This window comes from Narcine bancroftii, chromosome 3 (assembly GCF_036971445.1).
Source record: "Narcine bancroftii isolate sNarBan1 chromosome 3, sNarBan1.hap1, whole genome shotgun sequence".
Classification (NCBI taxonomy): Eukaryota; Metazoa; Chordata; class Chondrichthyes; order Torpediniformes; family Narcinidae; genus Narcine; species Narcine bancroftii.
The window spans coordinates 240,875,047-240,899,475 of NC_091471.1; the positions used below are offsets into that span (position 1 = coordinate 240,875,047).

The window sequence follows — 24,429 nt, forward strand, 5'->3', positions numbered from 1 at the left end:
GCACCTGGTGTTCCCAGGTGGCCTCCGCTCCAAGTACAACCAGGCCTGAGCCTGCTTAGTTTCCGAGATCAGACAATCCCAGGCATATTCAGGCTATGAGGTGCTGTATAGGACCTTTTGCAACAGTACAAGGTTTTAAAAGAAAGACCAAGGACATTTATTTTAAAATAAATTTAGACAAACAGCATGGTAACAGGCTCTTTCGGCCAACAAGCCCATGCCACCTAATTATACCCAATAAATCTACAATCCCTGCAGGTTTTGAAGGGTGGGAGGGAACCGGAGCCTCCGGGGAAAATCTACGCAGACACGGGGAGAACGTACAAACTCCTTGCAGACAGTGCCAGATTTGAACCCCAGTCCCAATCATTGGTGCTGTAACAGCGTTGCGCCAACCGCTCTGCTCACCATGCCACCCCATATTTATGTTAGAAGAGCACCAGAATTGAAATGTTTGCAACTGACTGCACACAGGAAGGTGCCGCAAACGTTTTACCCAAAGCATTGACAAACCATTTCTTCCCATGGAAGCCGCCTGGACCCACTGAATCCCTCCACTTTCACATTAGTTTTTTCCATTTTGGATGAAAGAACAAACTAAAGGGCAGGGGTGAGGTGTAGAAATAGACCCCAAATTGTTTCCCACGATAGATAGAAGCTGCTAATAAAGGGAAAGCTGATAGCGGCCCACGAAACGGCCGGCAAACACGGCAATCACAAGGGCCCCGCAGGGAACCAACAGCCGTCGTCCCATGTGACCTCCCGCACTGCAGGGAACAGCTGTGGTGTCATCACTCCTGTCGTCAGAGGCAGAGAATGAATATAAACAGAGCTGGCAGTGCAACAAATCAGTCTTCAACTTCGTCTCAACTGTGTGCGTGTCGTTCTTACTTCACACTTCGCGTAGCGCGCACACTGCAAGCTACTGCAAATGATCAAGCACAACTGTTTACAAAATCTTCATGTATCTTTTTATTATCTATAGTCATCTCCATTTTTATACATTTATTTTCCAAACAGTAAAACAATTCAGTACAGAGTTAACAGGCACTTCACCAAATTCTGAACATCTCCACCAACTCCCATCTGATCAAAACACATCCCCCCCCCAACCCCACCTCAGCACCAAAGTCTCAGTCAAGTCAGGGGTGAGAAAGGAAGCATTACACTGTATACTCTCAGTATTGGAGGAAGATCATGAACTCTCTCCAGTTCCTGACACAAGACTGGAATAGTTCTCTCATCCCCAAGTTATGATTGTTTAGGACAGTTTCCAATAAAGATACAATGAGTTAGTGTAAAATTTCCCATAAACATAGACAAGGATGAAGAGCCAGAAACACCATCTTATTCAGTTGCTAATTCAGCAGGCTTGGTGCAGTGAAAACCCACACACAACTCTTTGGAGCTTTCTTTTAAAGCGGGAAATACAAGTGAGAGGTGTCCACTGCAACTGGCCCAACATGGAAAGCTGGAGAGGCACTTCATGCCCTACCTTTAACCAACCACCCCATCAGGCCACAGCAGGTGAATGAGATGATGTGGAGAGGAACTGCAAACACCAGAGGACACATATAGAAAGTGAAGTTCAGGGGAGACATCAGGGGTAAGGTTTTTTTTAAAATAAATGCAAAAAATTGCAGGTGGCTGCAATACCTTGCTGGGCATGCTGGTGGAAGCTGAAACGGGCATTTAAGAGACTCTAGATACATGGATGGTGGAAAAGTGGAGAGTTATGGGTAGGGGGCGGTTAGAACTTCTTTTTAGGAATAGATGTGTCAGCACAACATCAAGGGCTGAAGGGCCTGTACTGTGCTGTAGCGTTTGATGTTCTCCCTCATACTGAGAAAAGCTTCCACAACTCAGCAAGTGGTTGGTCGAGAAAGTATTTATGAATGGGATTGGTGTGCAGTCACACCATGTGCACAGTGACGAACGAGGCTTATCTAGTAGGCTGCATTCACTGGGCTGATCCAGTTTAGTGTGAGCGAACTGCCATGCAAGAGTTGTCGTACACTCTGTGAATGGGAGGACTGGCCTCTGAATACAATGCCATTCCCTGGCTCAGCCCACTTCCAATGAAGTCCTAATCCAAATTCATATTTAGATAGATCAGTGCAGGAAGATACTCAGAATTTAAGAAAACAAAAAATGTTATCACTGATAGGCTATAGGAATATAGGGTTGGTTTGGTTCTGATCCATTTTACTAGCAAAGTTCCTCGTGGTCACAGATAAATGGGTCTGTCTCAATGCTCTTTTAAAGGGTCAACACAGGCACAGAGAAACAAATCGGCTGTGCTGTTTAACTCTGCTGGCAGACACTCCGTCCGTTCAACAAAGTTTTATTTCAAATCTTCCTTTCGCCTCTTCTCACTCTGGTGCAAGAGCAGTACACAAGTGAGAGGAGACTGCAAGAGCCACTCCTCTTTTACTTGTGAGATGGAATGCCTAGAGGTCATGGAGACAGCAAATCAGCTTCAAACGACGGAGCTGATTGGGAGCACAACCTTGTGTGACACACCACCTGACCAGATCTGCCACAACATCCTTGCATTTAAGCGTTTACATTGCCATAATGAAACCAGGCAGAAGTAGCTCAATCCCGTCTTCCTCGATCGACATTCCGACAGATTTGACTCCTGAAGATATTCATATTATTCAAACACACAGTAGCAAGCCATTTCGGCTCACGAGTAACATTTGTATATAAATATACATACATGTACTTCAATCTGGGGCACCCACTGGGAATAATGTTATATCCTATAACCTTTTTATACTCTGGCACAACTCAATTACCAATTCATACAAAAATATATTTATTAAAATAACAATGCAAGTTGTGTTCATCCCACAAAGCTAATTGTGGAGGATGATTTCCTATCGCTTGTACTGGTTATGAGCACTTCATCGTGCATCAAGCATCAAGCATCAAGGCCAGCAAAATGTCCAATGGGTTTCATTCAGTGGCTTGGCCAGTGTCGCATTTCCCTCCCCTCATAATTTAGTGAGGCTGCTGGTGTGGCTATGGCTTTGTGCACCGCTGTGCTGGCCAGAAGAGGCCAGCGTATGCAAATATTTGGGGAAGGAAGCAGTTAAGGGGTCCAGTGAGCTGATCAGAAAAGCATTGGGAAGAAGTCTCCACTCGCGCACTGGGTTCACGCAGAGGAGGTCATTGGATACTCTCCAGTGCTCACACAACACAGACTATTGGTTTGCAGATGGGGGTTGCACTATGCCCACCTCCAAAAGGGAAGCAGAAAAACTAACGATAGTCAGTTTATTCAATAAAACTGAACATCCCTTACAGAAGGCCAAAAGCACCAGGAAAAAAAAGGCATCTAGTAAGCCCTCACCTGAACATTCCAAAATCAGGACCCGACAAATCCACAACCTTCTCCTTCACTTCCAGATGGACAACCAAGTCCCATCTAAGTCCAAGGCCCAACTCATTACCATTCTCTTGCTAAGACACCGCATTTATAAACCTCAATAATGGACAGTCACAAGTCATTGCTGGGCTACAGTAGGCAGAAAAGGCACACATTCTCCAACACTGAACAGAATGGACTGTATATACAATGGGGATGTGATGTTCTTCTCCACCACTTTAATTTGGAAGAGTTTCAAGGCAAACAAAATACTGTTCCTTCTTTTAAACAGCCTGCTGATTAGAGTCAAAACTGGAATTTGTATTGTTTATGGGAAACCATCCCGTCCCTCCATCCACTGCACAGCATCAGTGTTTCCTGAGTCACACAATTAATGATGGAACCGGACTGTTTTTTTTGCAAATTTTTCTTATGATCTTTCTCAAAGTATCAACAGTTGGCAGCTGACAGGATCAATAATTCCAACCTGGCACGCCATCAACTCCTAAAGAGTTCCAGGAGCTGCTCAAATTCTGTGGCAATCCATTATTATAGGGGCCCCTCTCACTGCACATGACTCCATTCAATAAATGAGAAACCATAAAGGAAATATTGTTCACATCAGTCATACATCAGCAACTGGCCAGAGAATACAGCACACCCAATCATGGGGACATGGAAGAAAACTTTAGATGAAAACATTACAGAATCGCTCAAGATAAAAACAAATTTGAATTAATGCAAGGTTGGGCCAATTCTAGTTCTTACATAGATCAGGTGGGAGGATATTACGAAGGTACTAAACAGACTGTTGGGATGTTGCCTTTATGGAGATCGTCTCAAGCATCAGAAAGTGACAATGAGTATCATCTTCCTCTGTTAGACAGGACAGAGGTTAGTTACTGCGAGGGATGGAGGGAGCAAGGCAAGTCAATTCGTGGTTTCAAACTTGTGTTCCAGTCTCTAATGACAGGTGGTGCAAGCAGGGACACAGTCTGTGGGCACTTTGATAGATCTCCATGATGTAGTTTCCAGATGTCTGTTCTTCTGCCACTGTTCAGCTTGGAATCCAAATGTGCAGGGGGAATGAAGACTTCAGAGAGTTCCAGGGCCAGAAGGCTTGTCCAGATCCTGTGCTAGTTAATAGGTCTTTGCCACTCAGTTAATCCGATAGCGCTAGCTCACCTTAAAGATGGTGTGATGAAGCAGCTTCAAATGACAGTTTAGTGTGAAATACGAAGGAGGATGTGATAGCAACTCAAGTAGTGCAGCCATTAGCGTCGGAATCTCTGCAACTAGGCAGGGGAGAGAGAGGGACAGAGAGCAAGGGAGATTACATGTGCGTGAAGGCAATTAGATGTAAAGGGAGAGTAAAGGAGCAGAGGTGGAAAATGGAACAGAGGATTTAAAAAAAAAGGGAAAAAGTGAGTTAATTATTTTGTCAAAAGTTCGGGCTAGTCCAAGAGCGCCCAAAATCTACCAGTGGCATTTTAATGCCAACAAAATCATACGTGGGCCATTTGAGGAGATGAGTGCCTGATCACTTCGTGCGGAATCATTGTGAAGCCCCCTGCAAGGCACAGACACTCTTGGACCAACGTTACACAGTAGCAGGCAGGTAAAAGCGGGCAGTGGAACAAGAATACTCCCATTGGCAGGTAAATGAATGTCAGCTCATCCAAGTGCTGCATAGAAGCATCAGCCTCCACAAGTTAAACTCACTGATGAGCACTGCGGGACCTGCTGAACTTCTCCAGAAATTTTGTGTATTTAAACTCATGGACTACTGATTCAGAGTGAGATGGATACTCACAGCCAACTTACACCTGTTTTAGATTGTTTTATTTTATTTATTTACAGCACGGTAGGAGTCATTTCCAACCATTTAAACCCGTGCCACCCAATTACACCCAAATTAACCTACAACCCCCATATGTTTTGGAGGGTAGGAGGAAATGGGAGCACCAAGGGAAAACCCACACACACTGGAAGGACAAACAAACTCCTCTAGTCTAAAAGGATTCAAACCTGGGTCACTGACACTGTAACAGCATCGCGCTAACTGCGCCATTCTTGGGTGGTGTGGCAGGAAGGTTAAACACAAGAGTGTTGTGAATAAAGTAGCAGTAGGTGTGGTAGCTCACCTCGTCAGTCACCAACTTCCTCTTATATAATGCTTCCTTGGCCAAATCCTGCTCAGAAAGGAGAACAAAATCAGTCAGAGTATAAAAAGAAAAGTTGTGTAACACACTGCACTCTGAATGGTTGGAATTATGCAACCACCTTTGCAGAAATTATCCGCTTCCCCCTCTCAAGTTCTAGGAAGAAATAGCCCCTTCAAAGAGGGAAAAGGAGGAAAATTAAAAAATTCATGGCTGTAAGGACAATTGGCGAGACTGGACAATGAAAATTGAGTGGTCAGAAATGGAGACTGCACATCTGAAGAGGTTTACAGAGATAGCGAATGGAGAAGCCAGGCAAACTACAGTAGAACCCCTGTTCGTATCCGGCAAAAAAAATTTATGGAAAATAAATATGTAAAAAAAATAAAGGTTTAAAATTGGCACGCCCTGCCAATAGTTCGCCAATTTTGTGACACGCAAACACAAGCAACCGGAAAATTCACTTATCCGCCATCTACCAATCTCCATGGGTGCCAGATACCAGGGGTTTTAAGGTGGTTGGAGAACTTAAGGTTGAAACTGTGGCAACTTCACCACCACTATGGATCAATGCACAGAAGACTGACGGGTTGAGTGAAGTGACAATTTTAAAGATTTTCAAAGGTGGGCTGTTGGTTGGACCCCAAGATACTGAGTCAAGTCTTCAGAGATCTGTAGCCAGCTGGCTCACTGCCACAGACGAAGCAGTCCAGTTAGCAGCTCTCAGTTGATGTTTCTCCTGGATCAGGCTATTGGGAAATAAAAGTAACGTTCCCTCAGAGGATGCGGGATTCTGATAAATAGAAGAATACAAACTCCTCCCGATCTGTTCAGCCATGCATTTTCCAGCCATGAAATCAAGAGATTCTTGTCACTTACCCGATTTCCTTCATTGCCGAGCCGCTTCGCTGCATCAGTATAATGGTTCACATATCTCTCCAACTCCGCCAAATACTCTACAAAAAAAAAAAACCATGATGATTGAACTCACAAAATTTGCTTTTGTCTGCCTGAAGGCAGGCAGATTCACCATCGGCAGAAATTGTCTGAACTGCCTCTTACACTTAAAGAAAGAGAAGCAAAAGACAGTCCCTGCAGAGTCATCGAGTGTCTGTGGATTCACCTCCAGCATTTCCGCAGCTCCCACAGCTACAGTCCGGTCCAAACCATCAGCAGCGCCACCTCCAGCACAATCAGAAGCTCTTCAGCCCCCTCTCGCATCCTGGTCTCAATACCTGGTACCTCTTCAGCCTGTCTCCAGTCCACAGCCTGGCGTAAATCCCTTAATCGCAGTCAGGCAGCAGCCTCCGTGTTTTTTAAATCACAGAACCCCTCATTGGTCCGGCACCAGTGATCATTGTCCCATGGGTCATCTCCTCTGCTTCTCCAACAGGGAATGGTCTCTGTGTTCTGGTGCCCTGTGACAGTCCTTTGCGTCCCTGGAGCCTGCAATCCCTCGTGCTGCTCTGATCACAGACACTGCCATCTTGGGCGCAGACCCCAGGGTTGCTTCAAATTAACCTAAACATTGCTTTTATACGGTGCAGAAAATTGAAATCACCATTTTGTTCAGGTTAATTGCTTCAAATAACTTGAAACATAGAAGCAAAGGCTGAAATCTTCTGGACTTCAATTCTATTGTGGTTCAGGAGGAATCCAAGAACAGCTACTGCATAAAAATAGAGCAACAGTCAAAGAGGAGGGTTCCAGCAAGCGCTGCTGCTTCTGGGGTCTTGTATCAGCTTCACAGAAGGCACACACAGGTCTGTCCTCTGACCTCCCTAGCCCTCAAACCCTCCCCCCCCCCACCCCCCGTTTCTCCATCCCTCAATTCTTCCCCCCGTCTGGCTTCCCTATTCTCCAATCTGCTCCACCAACACCCCCCAGCTTCCTCAGTCTTCCTCTTCATCCCCTCCCCCCAGACTCCCAAGCACCCTCCTTCTTGTGCCCTCTCTCCCATGACCACCTGACGTTATCCCTGTGGGCTCCTTCCCTTTCCCCTCCCCCTGTCATTTATTCAGGGGCATATTGACCATACCTTAATGAATGGCTCAGGCTCGAACTATCAGTTTTGCATCTTTATCTTTACTATGCTGTGTGACCTGCATTGGGTCTATACTTGCAAACTGAGCCTCGTGTTGGCTTTTCCTCCTACTCCCTGCTGCTGGATGCGTTACCAGAGCTCATTTTGATCTGCACTTCAAAGCTCTATCCCAGCCATTCTCAACCCTTTCCCCCCCCCCGGTATCCCTCTTCAAAGATTCTGCTCAGTTTATGGACTCCTTCCCTGTGAAACAGTCAAGTTTAGGTGTCTTCAATACCTCTCTCCAACCAACTACACTACTTGTGATAGTGGGAGATTGCTGGGATAATTTAGTTCAGCAAATATACTGGGGTGATTGTGTTGGGAAGGGATGGGGAGAAGAAACGGGAAGAGATCACAGCACGGATGGGACAGATAATTTCCAGAAAATCTCTTGTTGATCTGGATTCCTCCCCCTCCCATTCTTCCCCCTTTCTCTCCCTAGCCTTTAATTCAGACGCCTGCCTGCTTTTTGCCTACACCTTGAAGAAAGGGCTCAGACCCGAAATGTCAGTAATGTATCTTTATCTCCTATGGATGCTGCGAGACTGGCTGAGTTCCTCCAGCATTTCTATTTTTTTTAAACTCCAATCATAGCATCTTCAGACTTTTGTTTCACCCCCTTAAATCCATACCTTAACACTTCACACAATCATGTAAATAACAAACACACTTCAGTTGAAAACAAAAAATAAAATTGGATTTTAAGCCCAGAGAGGAGAGACTAGTGGTCTACCTTTCAAAGCCTTGGAGTTTCCATGATCCAGCTGGGATTTCTGCCATTGGATCCGCTGTTTAATGTCACGGTGTTGATTCAGGAGCTCTTCCGGAGGAGCTTTGTGCTCCTGTTTGAACAGATGGATCTAGAGAAATGATTGGAATGATATTAAAGCCAATGGGCTTTCCCACAACATTCTGGAAAAAGTTCATGTATTCACAAATCAAACTTGTGTGTGCGTGAGTCTTTGTTTACAATAGCTGCTCTCCATCCACCATCAGACCCCTCAACAACAAACTTAATCAGGGACTCATTTAAGCCCTCTTACTTTGGCAGTTTATTAATTTTTTCTCTCTCTCTGAATTGCAGTCCATTTGTTTTCATTTCTTTATTTGTTTCATGTGTACACTGTGTATTTTTTTTTGCACTACCAATAAGTAGTAATTCTGCCTCGCTCACAGGAAAAAGAACCTCAGGGTTGTATGATATCATGCATGTCCTGTAACAATAAATCTGACATACAAGGAACATGCATCTTTAAATTCAGCAGTTTATCAAAATTACAGGAGATAAACAGTTCAATAGATTGAATAAGCAAAACTGATCATTAACATACCTTGATGAAGGGTTTAAGAACAAAATGTTGGTTATGTATTTTTATTTTGCTACATTAAGTAGACTGTATGATCTGCTGAGTTTCTCCAGCATTGTTTTTACTGATAATTAATATATGTGATCTTGTGTACAACAAAACCAAGGCACATTTCTCCCGACCAGCCTTTTACACAGCACCCCAACAGAAAACAGATCACTAACATGGGAATTACAGCTGATAAAATGGATCCTTAACCTTCATGTTGCTAAGTCCTTGGTGTAAATAAGTTATTCAGAGAAATTATCCAGATAACCAGATCACTCCTCTGTCCCATTCTTCTGAAATTTGAGATTTTGAATTCAAGCTCTCAAACATCCAAGGAATGGGAGACAGGAAAGGCTTTTTTCCCTTGTCCCACCAATTTATTCGCAAAACCTCCCCACTATTGAGTGCATCTACAGGGAATGCTGCCTTCGAAGAACAGCAGCAAACATCAAAGACAGACCCCACCCAGCTCACGCTCTGTTCTCCTACCATCAGGAAAGAGGTATAGATGCCACAGACTTGCTCTAGCAGGTTCAGGAATAGCTGCTCCCCCTCCACCATCAGACTCCTCAACAATAAACTCAATCAGGGACTCACTTAAGGACTCTTATTTGTGCACTTTATTGATTTTCTTTTATTCTCTGTGTATTGCAGTTTGTTTACATTCGTTATCTGTTTAAAGTTTTTTATTTGTTTACATGTTTACGCCATGTAGAGTATTTTTAAAATCACTACCAATTAGTGGTGATTCTGCCGCGCCAACAGGGTTGTATGTGATTTTGTATTCGATTTTGTATCTGACAATAAATTTGAAATATGAATCCTTTTCGAAAGGAACTGCTCCATACGACAGAACAGCCAACTACTCAATGAGGCCCTACGCCCATGGTTCCCCTCCCCCCCCCCCCCCCCCCCCCACTGGGGGCCAGAGCAGATTTAAGTAAAAGTCTTGTTCATTTTCACCTTATGTAATATATATTTTAATGGTTTTTTTAATGTAGTCAGTAGAAGTACAGGAGAAACTTGACTGTTTCGCAGGGAAGGGGACCCATGAACTGAGCAGAATCGTAGGGGTAAGAACGGCTGTGATAGCGCATTGAAGTGCAGGTCAAAATGTCCTCTGGTAGATTAGACAAGCCACAGAGAGTAGGCTGCACAACTAGAGAGAATGGTATTCAACCCCAATACAAGCACAAATCTTGGTACATCAATCATAGACCCATTTTTGTAGCTATTGGCTATGAACCCAGCATATTCTTTTTATATCCCAGTCTGTTGGTCCTTCATGGAGTTTACAAATATCTTTGTAAAACCTCTTAACTTTCTCTGCAATGTGTATTGTTTACTGGAGTTACTTAGCTAGGATACTCTAAAAAAAATCTTCTAAACCCATGACCTCCAGCATTGAAAAGGATAAGAAAAGCAGACAACTGAAAACATCGAAACATGCTGACCGCCCCCCCCCCCACCCCCACCCCCCACCCCAGCAAGACGCACATCGCCCTTTAAGTAAATACGTCACAGCTTCTTCATCAAAACAAACTACTGGAGGAAAGGAATTCATTGTTAACCTTTTGGGATCTCAGAAGGACAAGATTTCATGGATCATTTCCATGGACAACATTTCTGGATCTAAACCCTGGAAACTGCTCCCTCACTGTGCCATGGGGCATTTTCACTGGACGGACTGCAGCAGTTCAAGAAAGCTGCACTAGATTTTATCACCACACAATCACAGTGCTCTCAGACTTCACTCACCTTCTTTTCAATGCGCTCTTTTTCAAATTTAAGGACATTGAAGCTTTGTAGAGAGTAGGCGGGTTTGCTGGAAATGACAGTAAAAAAAGAACTGAAATCAGGTCAAAAATTAATTGCACAATTATGTCATCAGCTCAGGCCTTGAACTAGTTTAAGGAGCACAGATGAGAGCCTACACACTAATGGCATCGTGAAGAAAGCACGTCAGCGTCTCTACTTCCTTAGGAGTTTGTGACGGCTTGGTATGACATCGGAAACCCTAGCAAATTTCTACCGTCTGGTATGGGGACACCAATACTCCTGAGCATAAAGCCCTGCAAAAGGTCGTGGACACAGTTGAGAGCATCACAGGCAAAACCTTCCCCACCATCAAGAACATCTACAGGGAATGCCGCTGTCAGAGTGCAGCAGCAATCATCAAGGATCCACAACACCCAACAAACGCTCTATTCTCGATGTTTGAGGGCTGACCCTGGGAAAAACTATTTTTCCAGATCTGTACAGCTAAAGCATTTGGCGTACTGTATAGGCATTAACCCTGCCCTTGTTAGCTTCATGAAAGTGATAATCCTGCCACGCCATCAGGGATGAAATTTCCAGACAACATCATACCGTAAGTACAGCTCACTTCACCACACAATACAACGCAGAATCCAACAACCAACCTGTTCAAGGACTTGCCATTGTGTGACATCAAACGGGCATTTATCCCATAAACCACTAAAACTCTGAACTGACATCAAGTGCTTAGCAGCTTCCTTCATTCACACAGCAGTTAGCATAGGGCTGTTACAGCACCAGTGACCTGGGTTTAAATCTGTAAAGAGTTTGTTCGTTCTATGTTTGCATGGGTTTCCTCCCACCCTTCAAAATGTACAGGGGTTGTAGGTTAATTGGATTTAATTGGGTGGCACAGGCTCATGGGCTGGAACTGTATGTCTACATTTTTTAAAAAATTAGATCACAAACAACACTTTAATGACATAGGAATTAAATCGTGCTACTTCACATCAATGACAGTTTACAAACAAGCTTCTTAAACCTGCAATTAAACCATCTCTGGGCAAAAATTAGATGGTATGTTTGATTGGAAAATGGATAGAACAGCAGAATGTGATTCATAGATCCTGGTGTACAGATTCAGGATAAATCTGGTCTGTTAACGAAGAGATTAGAGCAAATGGTACCATGGAATGTCTGGAATCTTGCATTTAACTAATGGTGGTTTGACTCAAGGGATGTTGACTGTCAGCTCAAGCAAAGACCATTTTTGGGTAAAAGAGCACAAGAAATCCTTGCAAAAGACTCAAATCTTTTAGCTCCTTCCAAGGTCACTGATCTACCATGATTTTTCAAACTTCATTCTTCAGATGATCTTTCCTCATGCAGAGAGTGTGCAATGAACTGTCAGCTGAAGTGGTGAACCCGGGCTACATTTTGACATTTTTTTTTAAATTGGAGAGGTCCATGGATGGGAGGCATCTGGAAGGCTATGATCTAGGTGCAGGTCAGGGGAACTAGGCAGAATAACAGTTCGGCACTAGATGGGGTGAAAGGTCTGATTCAGTGCTGTAGTGTTCTATGGTTCTATATACTGCTCTTGTCCCAAATCATTGATTGATAAGCAGAAAGCAATCCAGTTCAGATTTATCAATAACAGGGAGGTGAGTTCCAAAATTCTCAGAAGCAGGCAGAAAAGTGCCAGGCAATGACCACCTCCAACAAGCAAATATCTTGCCCCTGATGCTCACTAGCATTACTGTTAACATCACACGAGGTTCACCATGAACTAGAAGCTCAGTCAGGAGAGCCACATGGAGGCTGTATAGCCTGCAGCAAGCAACTCACCTCCTGTCACTCCTGACTTCCACCCTGTTGATGGAGGAAAGGTTGGAATAGGACCCAATCTACAACCTTAAACATTTCTTCCCTCCACTACCAATTCGCAGCTCCTGTTTTTTTTTAAATTTAAAAACGTAATTAAAAAAAAATTAGACATTTAGCATGGTAATAGCCCCTTCCGGTCCAAGAACCCGTGTCACCCAATTGACCTACAACCCTTATATGTTTCAAAGGGTGGGGAGAATCTGGAGCACCCAGCAGAAACCCATGCAGACGTGGGGAGAACATCCAAAATCTTTACAGTCAACACCAAAGCTGGGTCACTGGTGCTGTAACAGCATTGCGTTAACTACCTAACTGTGCTGTTAGTCTACAAAATACACTCAACATTTCAAAAGCATTAACCAAATTCGCAACATCTAGTACAAAAGGAAAACAGCACCCTGAAAGTCACACTGCCACCCAAAAATGCCAGTTGAACAAAATACCCATTCTAAGTTGTCACAACTATAAACCTGTTCTGAATTTTCATAATTTAACTATTTGGTATAAATATTATTGTTAAATCCTTGCTGTACTTCTTTTCTCTGAGCCCAGGACATCTTACCTAAGGTATGGTGGCCAGAATCGCTCAACATGTTCCAGGTGTAGTTGATCGACGCAACCCCAAATCCATAGATGTTTGGAAGATGATGGTCAGCCTATCAGTTATCCATCACCTTGCTTCCCTCAGCAGCCCAACTTCCATCCATCTGTACCAGATGATTTATCCTGCCTGCCTTTCTAATACTCTATCAGGTTTTTAGTCCGTCCAGAATCTCAGCCATATCGCCTTTGTCGACACTCCAAAAGTGTCACCTCACTGAGTGAGCACAGATGCCAAGCAATCATGCCATAGCTCACTCTGTGAGCAGAATTGGGTTTATCGTCATTAACACATGTCACAATATTGGTTGCTTGACAGCAGCAGTATTGTGCATTATAAATGAGTAATTCCTTTTTCATTTAAATTGAGACATACAGCACGGTAACAGCCCCTTCTGGCCCTCAAGCCTGTGCTCCCAATACAATTAATTCCAGAACCCTGGAATTTGTAGTCAAATTTGTATCAACTTGAAAGGAGGGTACAAATGTGAATGTTATAATGGGTATCAAATGGACCCAGTTAATGGAGTCTGCAAAGCAATAGGTAAAGAGCCTCATTTAATGTTCACCAACCGTCGTGATATCAGGCGAATAGGATTGGAACACAAAGAGTATACCCATACATCTGTCTTGAAAGGGGGGGGGAGGAAACCAGAGCACCTGGAGAAAACCCAGGCAGACATCAGGAGAATGTATAAACTCTTGACAAACAACAACCTGGGTTGCTGGCACAGTAATAGCAATCCAGTGTTTCCATTTGGGTCTTTCAAAAAAATGTGGAATCAATTTCTTTAAATTAGATAAAGATGTGTTTCTTACAGAGCTACCTTCGACTTGAAAAGTTTGCTGTCATTGCCACGAGTGGACCATGGCATGTGAGGCCAGAAACCAGATGGGCCATAGACCAAAAAAGACTGAAGACCACTACACTGACTGTTACACTAACTGTGTTCATTTCTAACCAGCCTCGCCTCTCCTTGTACAACCCACTTCCAAAACACAACCGTATAAAATGTTCTTGACTTTTCAGCTGATGAATCATTGGGCTCTGAAACTATCCTCTAATAAAATATGTTTTATTAAAAATTGGTAATGTTATCTTCCACTCTATAGCCCACTTCAACAAGGTAATTCAACAGCAATTAATTCATCCATGTACACAGCAACAATAATCGAATGTCTGTCAGGAAGCTGTCCAAACCATCATAAATGACTACGCATTCAGAAGACATTGAAGGGTATATATTACATTTTTAAGTAGTCATTGTCACAATTTCAAAGAATAATAGCACTCAAAAAAGTGCATTAATTTTAAATTATTAATACTGGAAATCATCAAGTGTTTGAAATGCTTCAAATGATATCGACTGGCTTGGGTTCTCAATTGCTCATTTGCTACTCAAAGCCTGAAATGCCGAACTCGAGAAGCTCCTACGTACTCTTCAGAGCCTGATAAACATTCTGCTGGACCACAGTGGATTGTGCTTCCTGACAAGTTGTCTGCTCACTGAAATGCGTTTGAATATGAAATACAGGTACTTTTGGAGTGAGTTGTGAATGGCATAGTCAGTACACTAATTTTCTCATTTTTCTCATCACCTCTCAGTTACAGGAAGATCTGAGCAAATGAAACGAGATTGGGCAGCTTGAAAGAACAGGCCGGATGTCATACCAGAACCTTGTGTTGGTGTCTTGCAAAGTTATTTGAGAATATCCAACCACGCAGATTCGTCGATGAGATCAGGACTAAAACCACTAATCACTGCAACTTCAACAATCTCAAAAGATGCACTCTAAGTTCGTGCTTCTGGCTCACATCCTCAAAGACAATCCTGACCTCTGCAACTGCACACACAGTCTATAAGTCTCCCTATTACTTCATGAGTCAGTGCTGGGTGCTCCAGTTCCCTCCGCACGCCAAAGATGTGCTAGTAGGTTAATCTGCTACTCTAATTACCCACCCACTCACCCCCCCAACAGGCATTCATCGAAAAAAAAAGATCGCAGTCTTGGATAGATTTAATAATTCAGAGCAAGAGTTAAAGTGCAGTAAAATCCCCGGTATCTGGAATTCAAGCAACCGGCAACCCAATCAACGGGCAAAACAAAACCGATGGAATAGATAAATAAAAATGCTAATAAAAGTTTAAAAGTAAAGGTTCTCTGAAACAACTTACAACCCCTTGGTGAAGATGGGAGCAAACATTCTGCCAGCGGAGCGCCCTAGACGTGCCCCGCCCGCAGTAGCTGTTTGAATAACGTGTTGGAATGAAATGCTGGCCGATACCGCTCTCCGCTGGGGGTACTCTCCCAAAGTGTCTCCCTATCCCTGCCTGGTAAAAACCTTTATCTTTATTTGTATTAAGTATATTAGAAAGGATTAATCTACAAACTTGGATGAGGGTTAGGTGGGGGTTTATTATGATGGAGGCAAAGTTACAGTGCCAGCGACTGGGGTTCAAATTTAAATTATGCAAATTATGGAAATTATCTGATTAAAATGAATCTTACATAATTAACTACAATATGATTTTTCCAAATTATATTTTGCACTATCTTTTAAACTCTTTATTCTTTTTTTTTTATTTTTTTTTCACACCATAAATCACATTAGCCATGATACACACTTTTTCCTTTTCACACATATACAGTGACATTTTCTCCCCCCCCCCTCCCTCCTCCCAACCCACCCCCCCCACTCCCCCCTCCCATCCATTTAAGGTATACAATCTAGGATACATTAAACCAGTCAGACAATGTTGTCACTCGAAAAAAAAACATCAGAAATTCTACTGAGTCCATTCTTTTCTTTCCTTCTCCTTCCATCAACTTAGGTAATGATTGTCCCCGGTAGGTTTTTGCTATTGTATTTAATGTAAGGCTCCCATATTTGTTCAAATATTTCAATATTATTTCTTAAACTATATGTTATTTTTTCTAATGGAATACATTTATTCATTTCTATATACCATTGTTGTATTTTCAAATTATCTTCCAATTTCCAGGTTGACATAATACATTTTTTTGCTACGGCTAGAGCTATCTTAACAAATCTTTTTTGTGCATCCTCCAAATCAATTCCAAATTCTTTGTTTTTTATGTTACTTAGGAGAAAGATCTCTGGATTCTTTGGTATATTGTTTTCTGTTATTTTATTTAATATCTGGTTGAGATCTTCCCAAAATTTTTCTACTTTCTCACATGTCCAGATTGCATGAATTGTTGTTCCCATTTCTTTTTTACATCGAAAACATCTGTCAGATACTGTTGGGTCCCATTGATTTAACTTTTGAGGTGTAATGTATAGTCTGTGTAACCAATTATATTGTATCATACGCAGCCTCGTATTTATTGTATTTCTCATCGTTCCAGAACATAAACTCTTTATTCTTAATGCGGGTGTATTAGTTAGGCATTGTCTCAGTCAACCAGAAAATTTGCATATCCGGCATCCGCGATCCCCATAGGTGCTGGATACTGGGGATTTTATGGTATACCTCTTTAGGAACACTAGAACCTCAACCTGAACTATTAGAACATCCTTCACAAGAAAGATCTGCAGGCAATGTATGATAGCTCAGATCAGGGCAACTATTTGATCCAAGCATTCTTCATTCAGGACCTATGTACAGATGAATCCCTAATCACCAGCTTCTCTGTGCTGTAACACAAAAACTTTCAGCTGCATGGAGTTAAAAGGGAAAGAATGAACTATGAGCAGATGAAAAATGGACAGAGCTTTCCACTGAGGATTGGAGATGTCCATGCTGACACTGTCCCTCTACACTTACCTTCCTCCCACCACCTGTGTAGCATCCCGCTGCTCCTTTGACTTTGGAACCGCAATCTGTAAGAAAACAACAGTTTTGCTTTATTACCTGCAGATGTAGCAACAGACACCCTCCCTCACAGTGGCGGCAGACACTTCAATGCTGCGTAGAGGGTCTGATGCCCTGTCACTCCCATCTTAAACCAAGCTCCCTCTGCTAATGCCAAAGGCCTTGTGGCATCATCAAAAGATGGCAATTAAGATCTTGGCCAATGTTTTTGCACCAATCAACAGCAATGTGATAAAGACCCGTCCCTCTTTGTCTGCACGATAAAATAAAGGCTAACTATTTTGGAACTGGTGACCTTTCTATAACCTGCATGCAGATGCCTCCAAGTTCAATATCCATAGGACCATTTCCTCTCAGACTCCCCAACACGTGGAATTAAACTCGAAGTATCACTGCACTCCCCCTATCCCAAGTATATCCTACAACTGCATTCTCAATGTTCCAGGTGCTGCTGTATCAGGGCTCCATATAATTACTGTGACGTCTTCATAGAGTCAAAGTTCAGAGTGCATACATGACATCACATACAACCCTGAGATTCTTTTTCCCGCAAGCCTGGCAGGATTTCTACTTAGTGGTAATACAAAAACTATACTTAATACAAAAACTATACTCAAGGAAAGATATACGTACACAAAAGAGTTAAAACACAGGATTCTGTTGACACCATGGTTAGTGAACACACAAATGCTGTTATTTTGTGGGTGGTCAGGGTGGGGTAGTGTGAAAGGCATGGACAGGCATGTGAGCTTGAGAGTGTGACTCTGAATTGAAATGGTTGGCTACAGGGAGGTCACTTTTGTTGCGGACGGAGAGGAGGTGCTCCAGCATTTATGTGTTTTTTTAAAATAAATACGAAAGAGTGAAATGTAAACAAAGAAGAAGTACAAACAAACTCTCGATGGTGGGGAGAATTTTGCCAGTGATGTCCTGGGCTGTGACCACTACCTTTTGCAGGGCTTTACACTCAAGTGTATTGGTGCCCCCAGACCATTCTGTGATGCATGCAGCTGGTCAGCACACTTTCCACCAAACATCTGTAGAAGTTTGCCAATTGTATTAAAGGTCAATGTACCAGTTCTTTCCTAACTGTACTTGCATGCATGCTAATTTTCAGTGATCCATATACAAGGAAACCCATACTCCTCTGTACAGCAACATTTTTTAACTCACCATTGGAAAAAAAATCTCTTCCAATTTTTTTCTCTATTAGGGTGGATGACTTTACATCTTATTCAATCTGCCAAGTCTTCACACATTGACATGATCTGTCTATTGTGAAGGATCTTTGAATCCCATTTATCTCACACTTGCCACCCACCTTGCATTAATGGCAAACCTGGATATGTTACATTTGGAACTCCCATTCAAATACTGAAGCTGGAAAATATGCCATCCACTCCTATCCAAAAATCAAAGATGCACGCAGAAAGCCCAATATGGTGAGAGGGCTTTCTAGTGAACCTAAAAATCCTCCATCAACCCTGCATGGCAGGGTTGTAGAGAGGTGGAGCAGCTCATCATTCTAGCCACGGTCCAAAGCTCAAGGGAAGCTTCCAAAACGACACAATCCCTTTCAGGGAAACAACTTTGCAATTAAGTAAAGAAACAATACTTTAAATATATTAAAACTAAAACCCACATATCAGTGACTCAGAAGGAAATTTCTTTGGCCTCTCTTTCTCTGACTGCAAGAGGCTCCAGGCAATTTCTGTCGATGGCAAATCTTTTTTTGCCTTGTGGCAGACTAAATACAATTTTGTGTAATTTTTTTTAAAAAATAGACATTCAGCAAGTTAACAAGTCCTTCCAGCCCATGAGCCCATGCTGCTCAATTACTGACCTACAACCCCCGTACGTTTTGAAGGGTGGGATGAAACCAGAGCCCCTGGGGGAAACCCACACAAACACGGGGAGAACATGCAAACCCTTTACAGACAGCGTGGAATTTGAGCCCGGGTTGCTGGTACTGTAATTGCGCTGCACTAGCCACTATGCTAACTGGGCCGCCCTTTTAATGACATGTAACATTACATCTGTTTTATTACGTGATAATAAAATAATCTTGAATTTTATTGATAATTTAAATTTTTCAATTTAGACATACAGCATGGTAACAGGTCATTTTGGCCCACAGTCCTTGCCATCCAATTTACCTATACCCCTTGTACATTTCAAGGTGGAAGCCCCTGGGGAAAATCCATGCAGGCAGACACGGGGAGAATATACACTCCTTATAGACAGCATTGGATTCAAACCATGTCTCAATCGCTGGTACTATAAAGGTGTTGCACTAACTGCTACGCCAACCGTGTCTAGTTCTATAAATATTTCCACCTTAGCTTCCCTGCTCCATACGAAGGAAGCAACAGATACATTTGCTACTGTGACAGCCTTAAATTATTATGTTTACAAAATGACATCGAAATCTCTGTAACAACTTCAAAGAGCTTTAACTTTTAATGTTACACAGATGTGTCTGTACCACTGGCAAGCTCTGGGGGTCAATGACGAGCCACTTCTCTGTCACGGTCTCGAGCTGTTGGGAACTTAGCGGCTCCCGGATATTTACAATCACCTCCAGCCGACCTCCGGTGGTCTTCCTGCCGTCCAGCACCTGGGAAGAAGCTTTTAAAAGTTATTGCATGCTGCGATGATAGAAACACCAATCAATTAGACTTCTGCCCTGATAAAGAAATGAAAATGAAAGAGAGTGATTCAAATGGGTTTGAACAAAAGCCAATTCTATGCACAGTAACTCACGGAATACGTGAGAATAAATGTTAATTTGCCAAAAATATCATCTATAATCCAAATGATCCTCATTGAGTCTAGTTACTTTGACATCTGGCAGCAATGATATGCGATTTCATTGTGTGCCTGCAAATACAGCCATTGATCAGATAGATGCCAGATCCCCTTCTATTGTCTGTTCACTACTTGTTAACTGTCCCTGCAGATAGTGTCTGGATGAACAGTTGATGGTCACAATTGATGGTCTTGACTCTCTCTACACAGTGAATTCCAATCAACACAACACGTTGGCCAGGCTGCCTTGAACAGGTTGAAATTCCGCAGCTGTGCCCGTGTGGGCCACTGTCACGCAATTTTGGACATCTTCCTCTCTAAGAGTCCTTCAATCTTAGCTAAATTTTAGTCAAAATGTTAACTGTATATGCCTGTGTATAAGACAACTTGTGTGCAAGACGAAGGCACAGAATTTCCACCCAAAAGGTTTTAAGCTATACTCGCTGTATACGACTACCCCAGGTCTGGCACTTACTGCTAACCAGTGGGGTGATGCTGCTAGGCACATTTAATATACTAATTCATGACATTTTAAAACAAAATTACCCGATAAAGATTTTAAATTTTATTAGCATATTAACTTCTTTAATGGGCCTTTTAAAGCATGAGCAGAGCTGACAGCAGTCAAACTCGGCAGATGGACCTTATAGGGGAGCGCTGAGACTTCGATGTTAAGGTTTGGATTTTATACTTGGGGTATAAGACGACCCCTGGTTTTGGGGTAATGGTTTTAAGATTCAATTACCATCTTATATGCCGACATATATGGTAGTTTGAAAAGCAATTTGAGAATGCAAACCAATTAACAACAGATCTCATTAAACCTTATCTCATCCAAGGAGACCTCTGCCATGGCTAGAAGACTGTACTTGTGCATCAAAGAATCCACAGGAGCATAGGCATAGCAGCAGGTTATTGATCACCTCAAACCTAATCTGTTCTTGGGGGAAATCAGATTATAACAGACCTGAAGTAAAATCACAAGGCTGGAGAAACACTGCAGGTCAAAGAGTGCACTTTATTTAGCAAATATAAAGATTCATAACCAACGTTTTGGGCTTGAGCCCTTCATCAAGGTATGACAAATATAGGCAGGTGCCTGAATAAAATGGTGGGGGGGGGGGGGAGGAACATGGACCAAAAGGCAGGAAGTTATAAGTGGATATGGAAGGGAGGGGGAACACCAGCAAGCAGGGGGAGAGGGAAAGAGGTGGCGAGCTGGAGGAAAGACAACAAAGGGAAATTGAAGAGAGGGAGAATGGAGACTAGGCTAGCAGAAACCAGAAAAGTTGAGGTTAATCCCATCTGGTTGGAGAGTGCCTAAACAAAAAATCAAATGGTGCTCCTCCAATTTACGGGTGCTCTTGGTGGGATAGTACATTAGGCCAAGGACAGACATGTGAGCATGGAAGTAGGGTGCAGAATTGAAGTGGTTAGCTACTAGGAGATCCTTGTCACTGAGCATCAGGAGTAGAACTAGCTGGATTGTGTATAGACATAATAGGCCAAACACCCTCCTTCCCTCCAGTAACCAAGGGAGGCTGCACAGAGTCCTTATAGTGAGTGGTGCTTTATTTATTCAATCACAAAACTTTTCCAAGAGATTTCTCTTCAATTCTAGTTTCTAATCACTAGAAACCAGCAAGTCACTGATACATCAAACAATATCACAAAATATGAAACTTGCCTCCAGGATTTCCCGAATCTCACACCGCGATTCTAGTTTATCCAGTTTAAGCTGAGCTGTTCCCACAACACGATCATTCTTGAAAAGCCCCCTGTCAAGGGAAAAAGGAACAATTATTTCAGATTTAAAAAGAAACACATCTTTAATATAACAGCGTTGGGACCTGGCCATTGCCAGGCCACAGAAAATTCCGGAAAACAGAAATTGACCCCTAAAGGAGCCCCTATGTAAACATAAGAAAGGTAGAACAAAGCTTGAAACAGGAAATGATACTGTAGGGCTGCACGGTTATTGCAATGCCTTTACAGCGCCAGTGACTGGAACTGGGGTTTGAGTCCTGCACTGCCTGTAAGGAGCTTATACTAATGCCAGCAGATTCAAAACATGCCAGACCATGGAGTTGCAGGACCACAGAGTGCCAGATAAGAGAGGTACAACCTATAGAGTGCCAGATAAGAGAGGTACAACCTATAGAGTGCCAGATAAGAGAGGTACAACCTATAGAGTGCCAGATAAGAGAGGTACAACCTATAGAGTGCCAGATAAGAGAGGTACAACCTATAGAGTGCCAGATAAGAGAGGTACAACCTATAGAGTGCCAGATAAGAGAGGTACAACCTATAGAGTGCCAGATAAGAGAGGTACAACCTATAGAGTGCCAGATAAGAGAGGTACAACCTATACTATTTTTTTCCTGGGTAACATACAATGATAAAATCCAGATAGACATTGTGTGGTGTTGGTAAGAATTCTAGGGGATATGTACATTGTACAATGTGTACAGCAATAAACACTATTACCTCATGCACTGAGTAGTAACTAAGATACAACACAGAAATGCAGAGTTAGAGAGAGATCAGATGATACTGAGCAAAGGCAACATTATTTTTACTATTGTGAAGTTCATTCAGGAAAATCTGGTGGGTAAGAAACCAGATTGAATCTGGTGGTGCAAGGTTGTACACTCTTCAATCTTCTCTCTGCTGGATATAGGTGAAGAGAGAGTGGCTAGAAACATTAGGGGCATCTAAGACTCTTAGACAGACACGAAGGATGAAAAAGAAATAGAGGGGTAGGGAGGGTTTTGAATTTTTTTTAAGGAAGGAATATTGTTCTATGTTATAATAATAGCACAAATCTTTCGATAAGGCAGCAGGAGATAAAAATTGAGTCACTGGAGAGAGTTTTTGTTCTGGACTGATATCTTGAAGGCTTTTTTAGGTAGGGGAAAGGTTGGGAACGGAGTGAGTCATTTAACCTGGAGACTTTTCCTTGGACAGAAATCCAAAATCAGGTTACCTTACCAATGTACAATAGCATATGGTAGGGAGGATGGGAACAAAAAAACACAAAAGCATCTTAAGAAAGCAACCTCTATCGTCAAGGACCCCCACCATCCAGGTCATGCCCTCTTCACTCGGCTACCATCGAAAAATTTCACGGATTAAAAAAAAAATTATTTAATAAATGGTTTTATACAAATGTTTGAACTGTGATGCTGCCACAAAACAATGAATTTGATGACAATAAGTTTTGATTCTGAACTCTCAACTTCCCTTCTCCCCTCACCCATTTCACTGAAAACTAGGTTACAATACTGCATAGCATAAAAAAGTCCGTTTAAGTGCGGTGTTGAAGCAATAGAAATAACATCATTGCTTCTCGGCCTTTAGGCTAAGATCAAGTGCAGTGATAGAAATAACTTCCGATGAGCCAGAAAATTTGCTAGCCTGCCACCAAAGGGGAGAGAGGGGGATTGCGATGATCGGAGTTTGGAAATCAGCTATTGCATCAAAGATTTGGCTCTCATGCCATCATGTGGCTGACTTAGGAAAATAAGTAGATCAACACAACATTCTTCATTCTCAGTCTAGAAAATACATTAAGATCACATGCAGTGCAGAACGGCATTGAGCAAACATTCTATTTATTAAAGTGCATTGAAAAGTGAAAATTCATACCCTTTATGAAGTATTTCAAATTTAATTCCTTTGGTCTGTACCACCCGTTTGAATGCTCGATGTTCTCGGTTGATGTTCAATTTAAACTTCTCTTTGAATTCTAATATTGCAAACAAATTAGAGTTAGAAGTAGGCTGCATGGATTGAATCTTCAGAGCCAAAAAAACTAGATTACTCTCTATCAATAGAGTGCAGGATGACAGCCTTTCTCACTGACACTCTGGTCATTCCATTTTATTGCTGCTCGTTAATGACTGCTTTCCCCCAACACTCTCTTCCCTTCAAATGTATTAATAAATCCTCATATCTGTCCTGCAATTTAATAAGCCATGGTTGGTCTTATTAGAATCCCAATTTCCCCCTTTCTGCAGCACTGTCTGTCACAATAACCACCCAGTGGCCACCCATTTCAATTCCCCATCCCATTCCCTTGCTGACAAGTCTGTCCATGGTCTCACGCACTGCCAGACAGAGACCACACGCAGATTTGAAGAATAACACCTCATCTTCCATCTGAGCACTCTCTAACAGTATGGCATTAACATCAACTTCTCCGGTTTCTGTTAACCTCCCCTTCGCCTTTCCACCAGCTGTCTCCCTCTTCCTTCTGTCTTATTTCAGAGCCCAAAATCAATTCTCACCTTTCCTCATCATATCCAATTAACACCTTTTGTTGGTCTTGATTCCTCTCCCTGCTGGTCTTGTCTTCATTCTGACATCTTCCTATTCTTTGAAGAAGGGCTCAGGCCCGAAACCTATGAAAACTATGAGACTGGCTGAGTTCCTCCAGCATTTCTGTGATTTTTACTACACATCAGAGGACCTGCAGACTTTTCTGTTTCACCCCCTTTCTAACTAGCCCTAGTAACTCAAGAATTTATCTATTGGTGCCTAAAAAAAAATGCCAAAGAAT

At 42.5% G+C, this 24,429-nt stretch overlaps 1 protein-coding gene across 2 annotated transcripts in view; it reads right to left on the minus strand.

Annotated features, from left to right (window-relative positions):
- Positions 1 to 948: 948 nt before the first annotated feature.
- cc2d1a (coiled-coil and C2 domain containing 1A) overlaps positions 949 to 24,429 on the minus strand; it is a 76,951-nt gene continuing 53,470 nt past the window's right edge. For both annotated transcript variants that reach the window (XM_069927274.1, XM_069927273.1), the window contains exons 21-29: positions 23,517 to 23,616; positions 21,556 to 21,646; positions 19,546 to 19,677; positions 17,013 to 17,068; positions 10,735 to 10,801; positions 8,355 to 8,481; positions 6,415 to 6,491; positions 5,518 to 5,565; positions 949 to 4,668 (exon numbers count right to left, since the gene is read on the minus strand). In XM_069927274.1, coding sequence (XP_069783375.1) covers positions 4,648 to 4,668; positions 5,518 to 5,565; positions 6,415 to 6,491; positions 8,355 to 8,481; positions 10,735 to 10,801; positions 17,013 to 17,068; positions 19,546 to 19,677; positions 21,556 to 21,646; positions 23,517 to 23,616 — 719 coding nt within the window. In that variant the 3' untranslated portion in view covers positions 949 to 4,647. The remainder of the gene's footprint in view (positions 4,669 to 5,517; positions 5,566 to 6,414; positions 6,492 to 8,354; positions 8,482 to 10,734; positions 10,802 to 17,012; positions 17,069 to 19,545; positions 19,678 to 21,555; positions 21,647 to 23,516; positions 23,617 to 24,429) is intronic.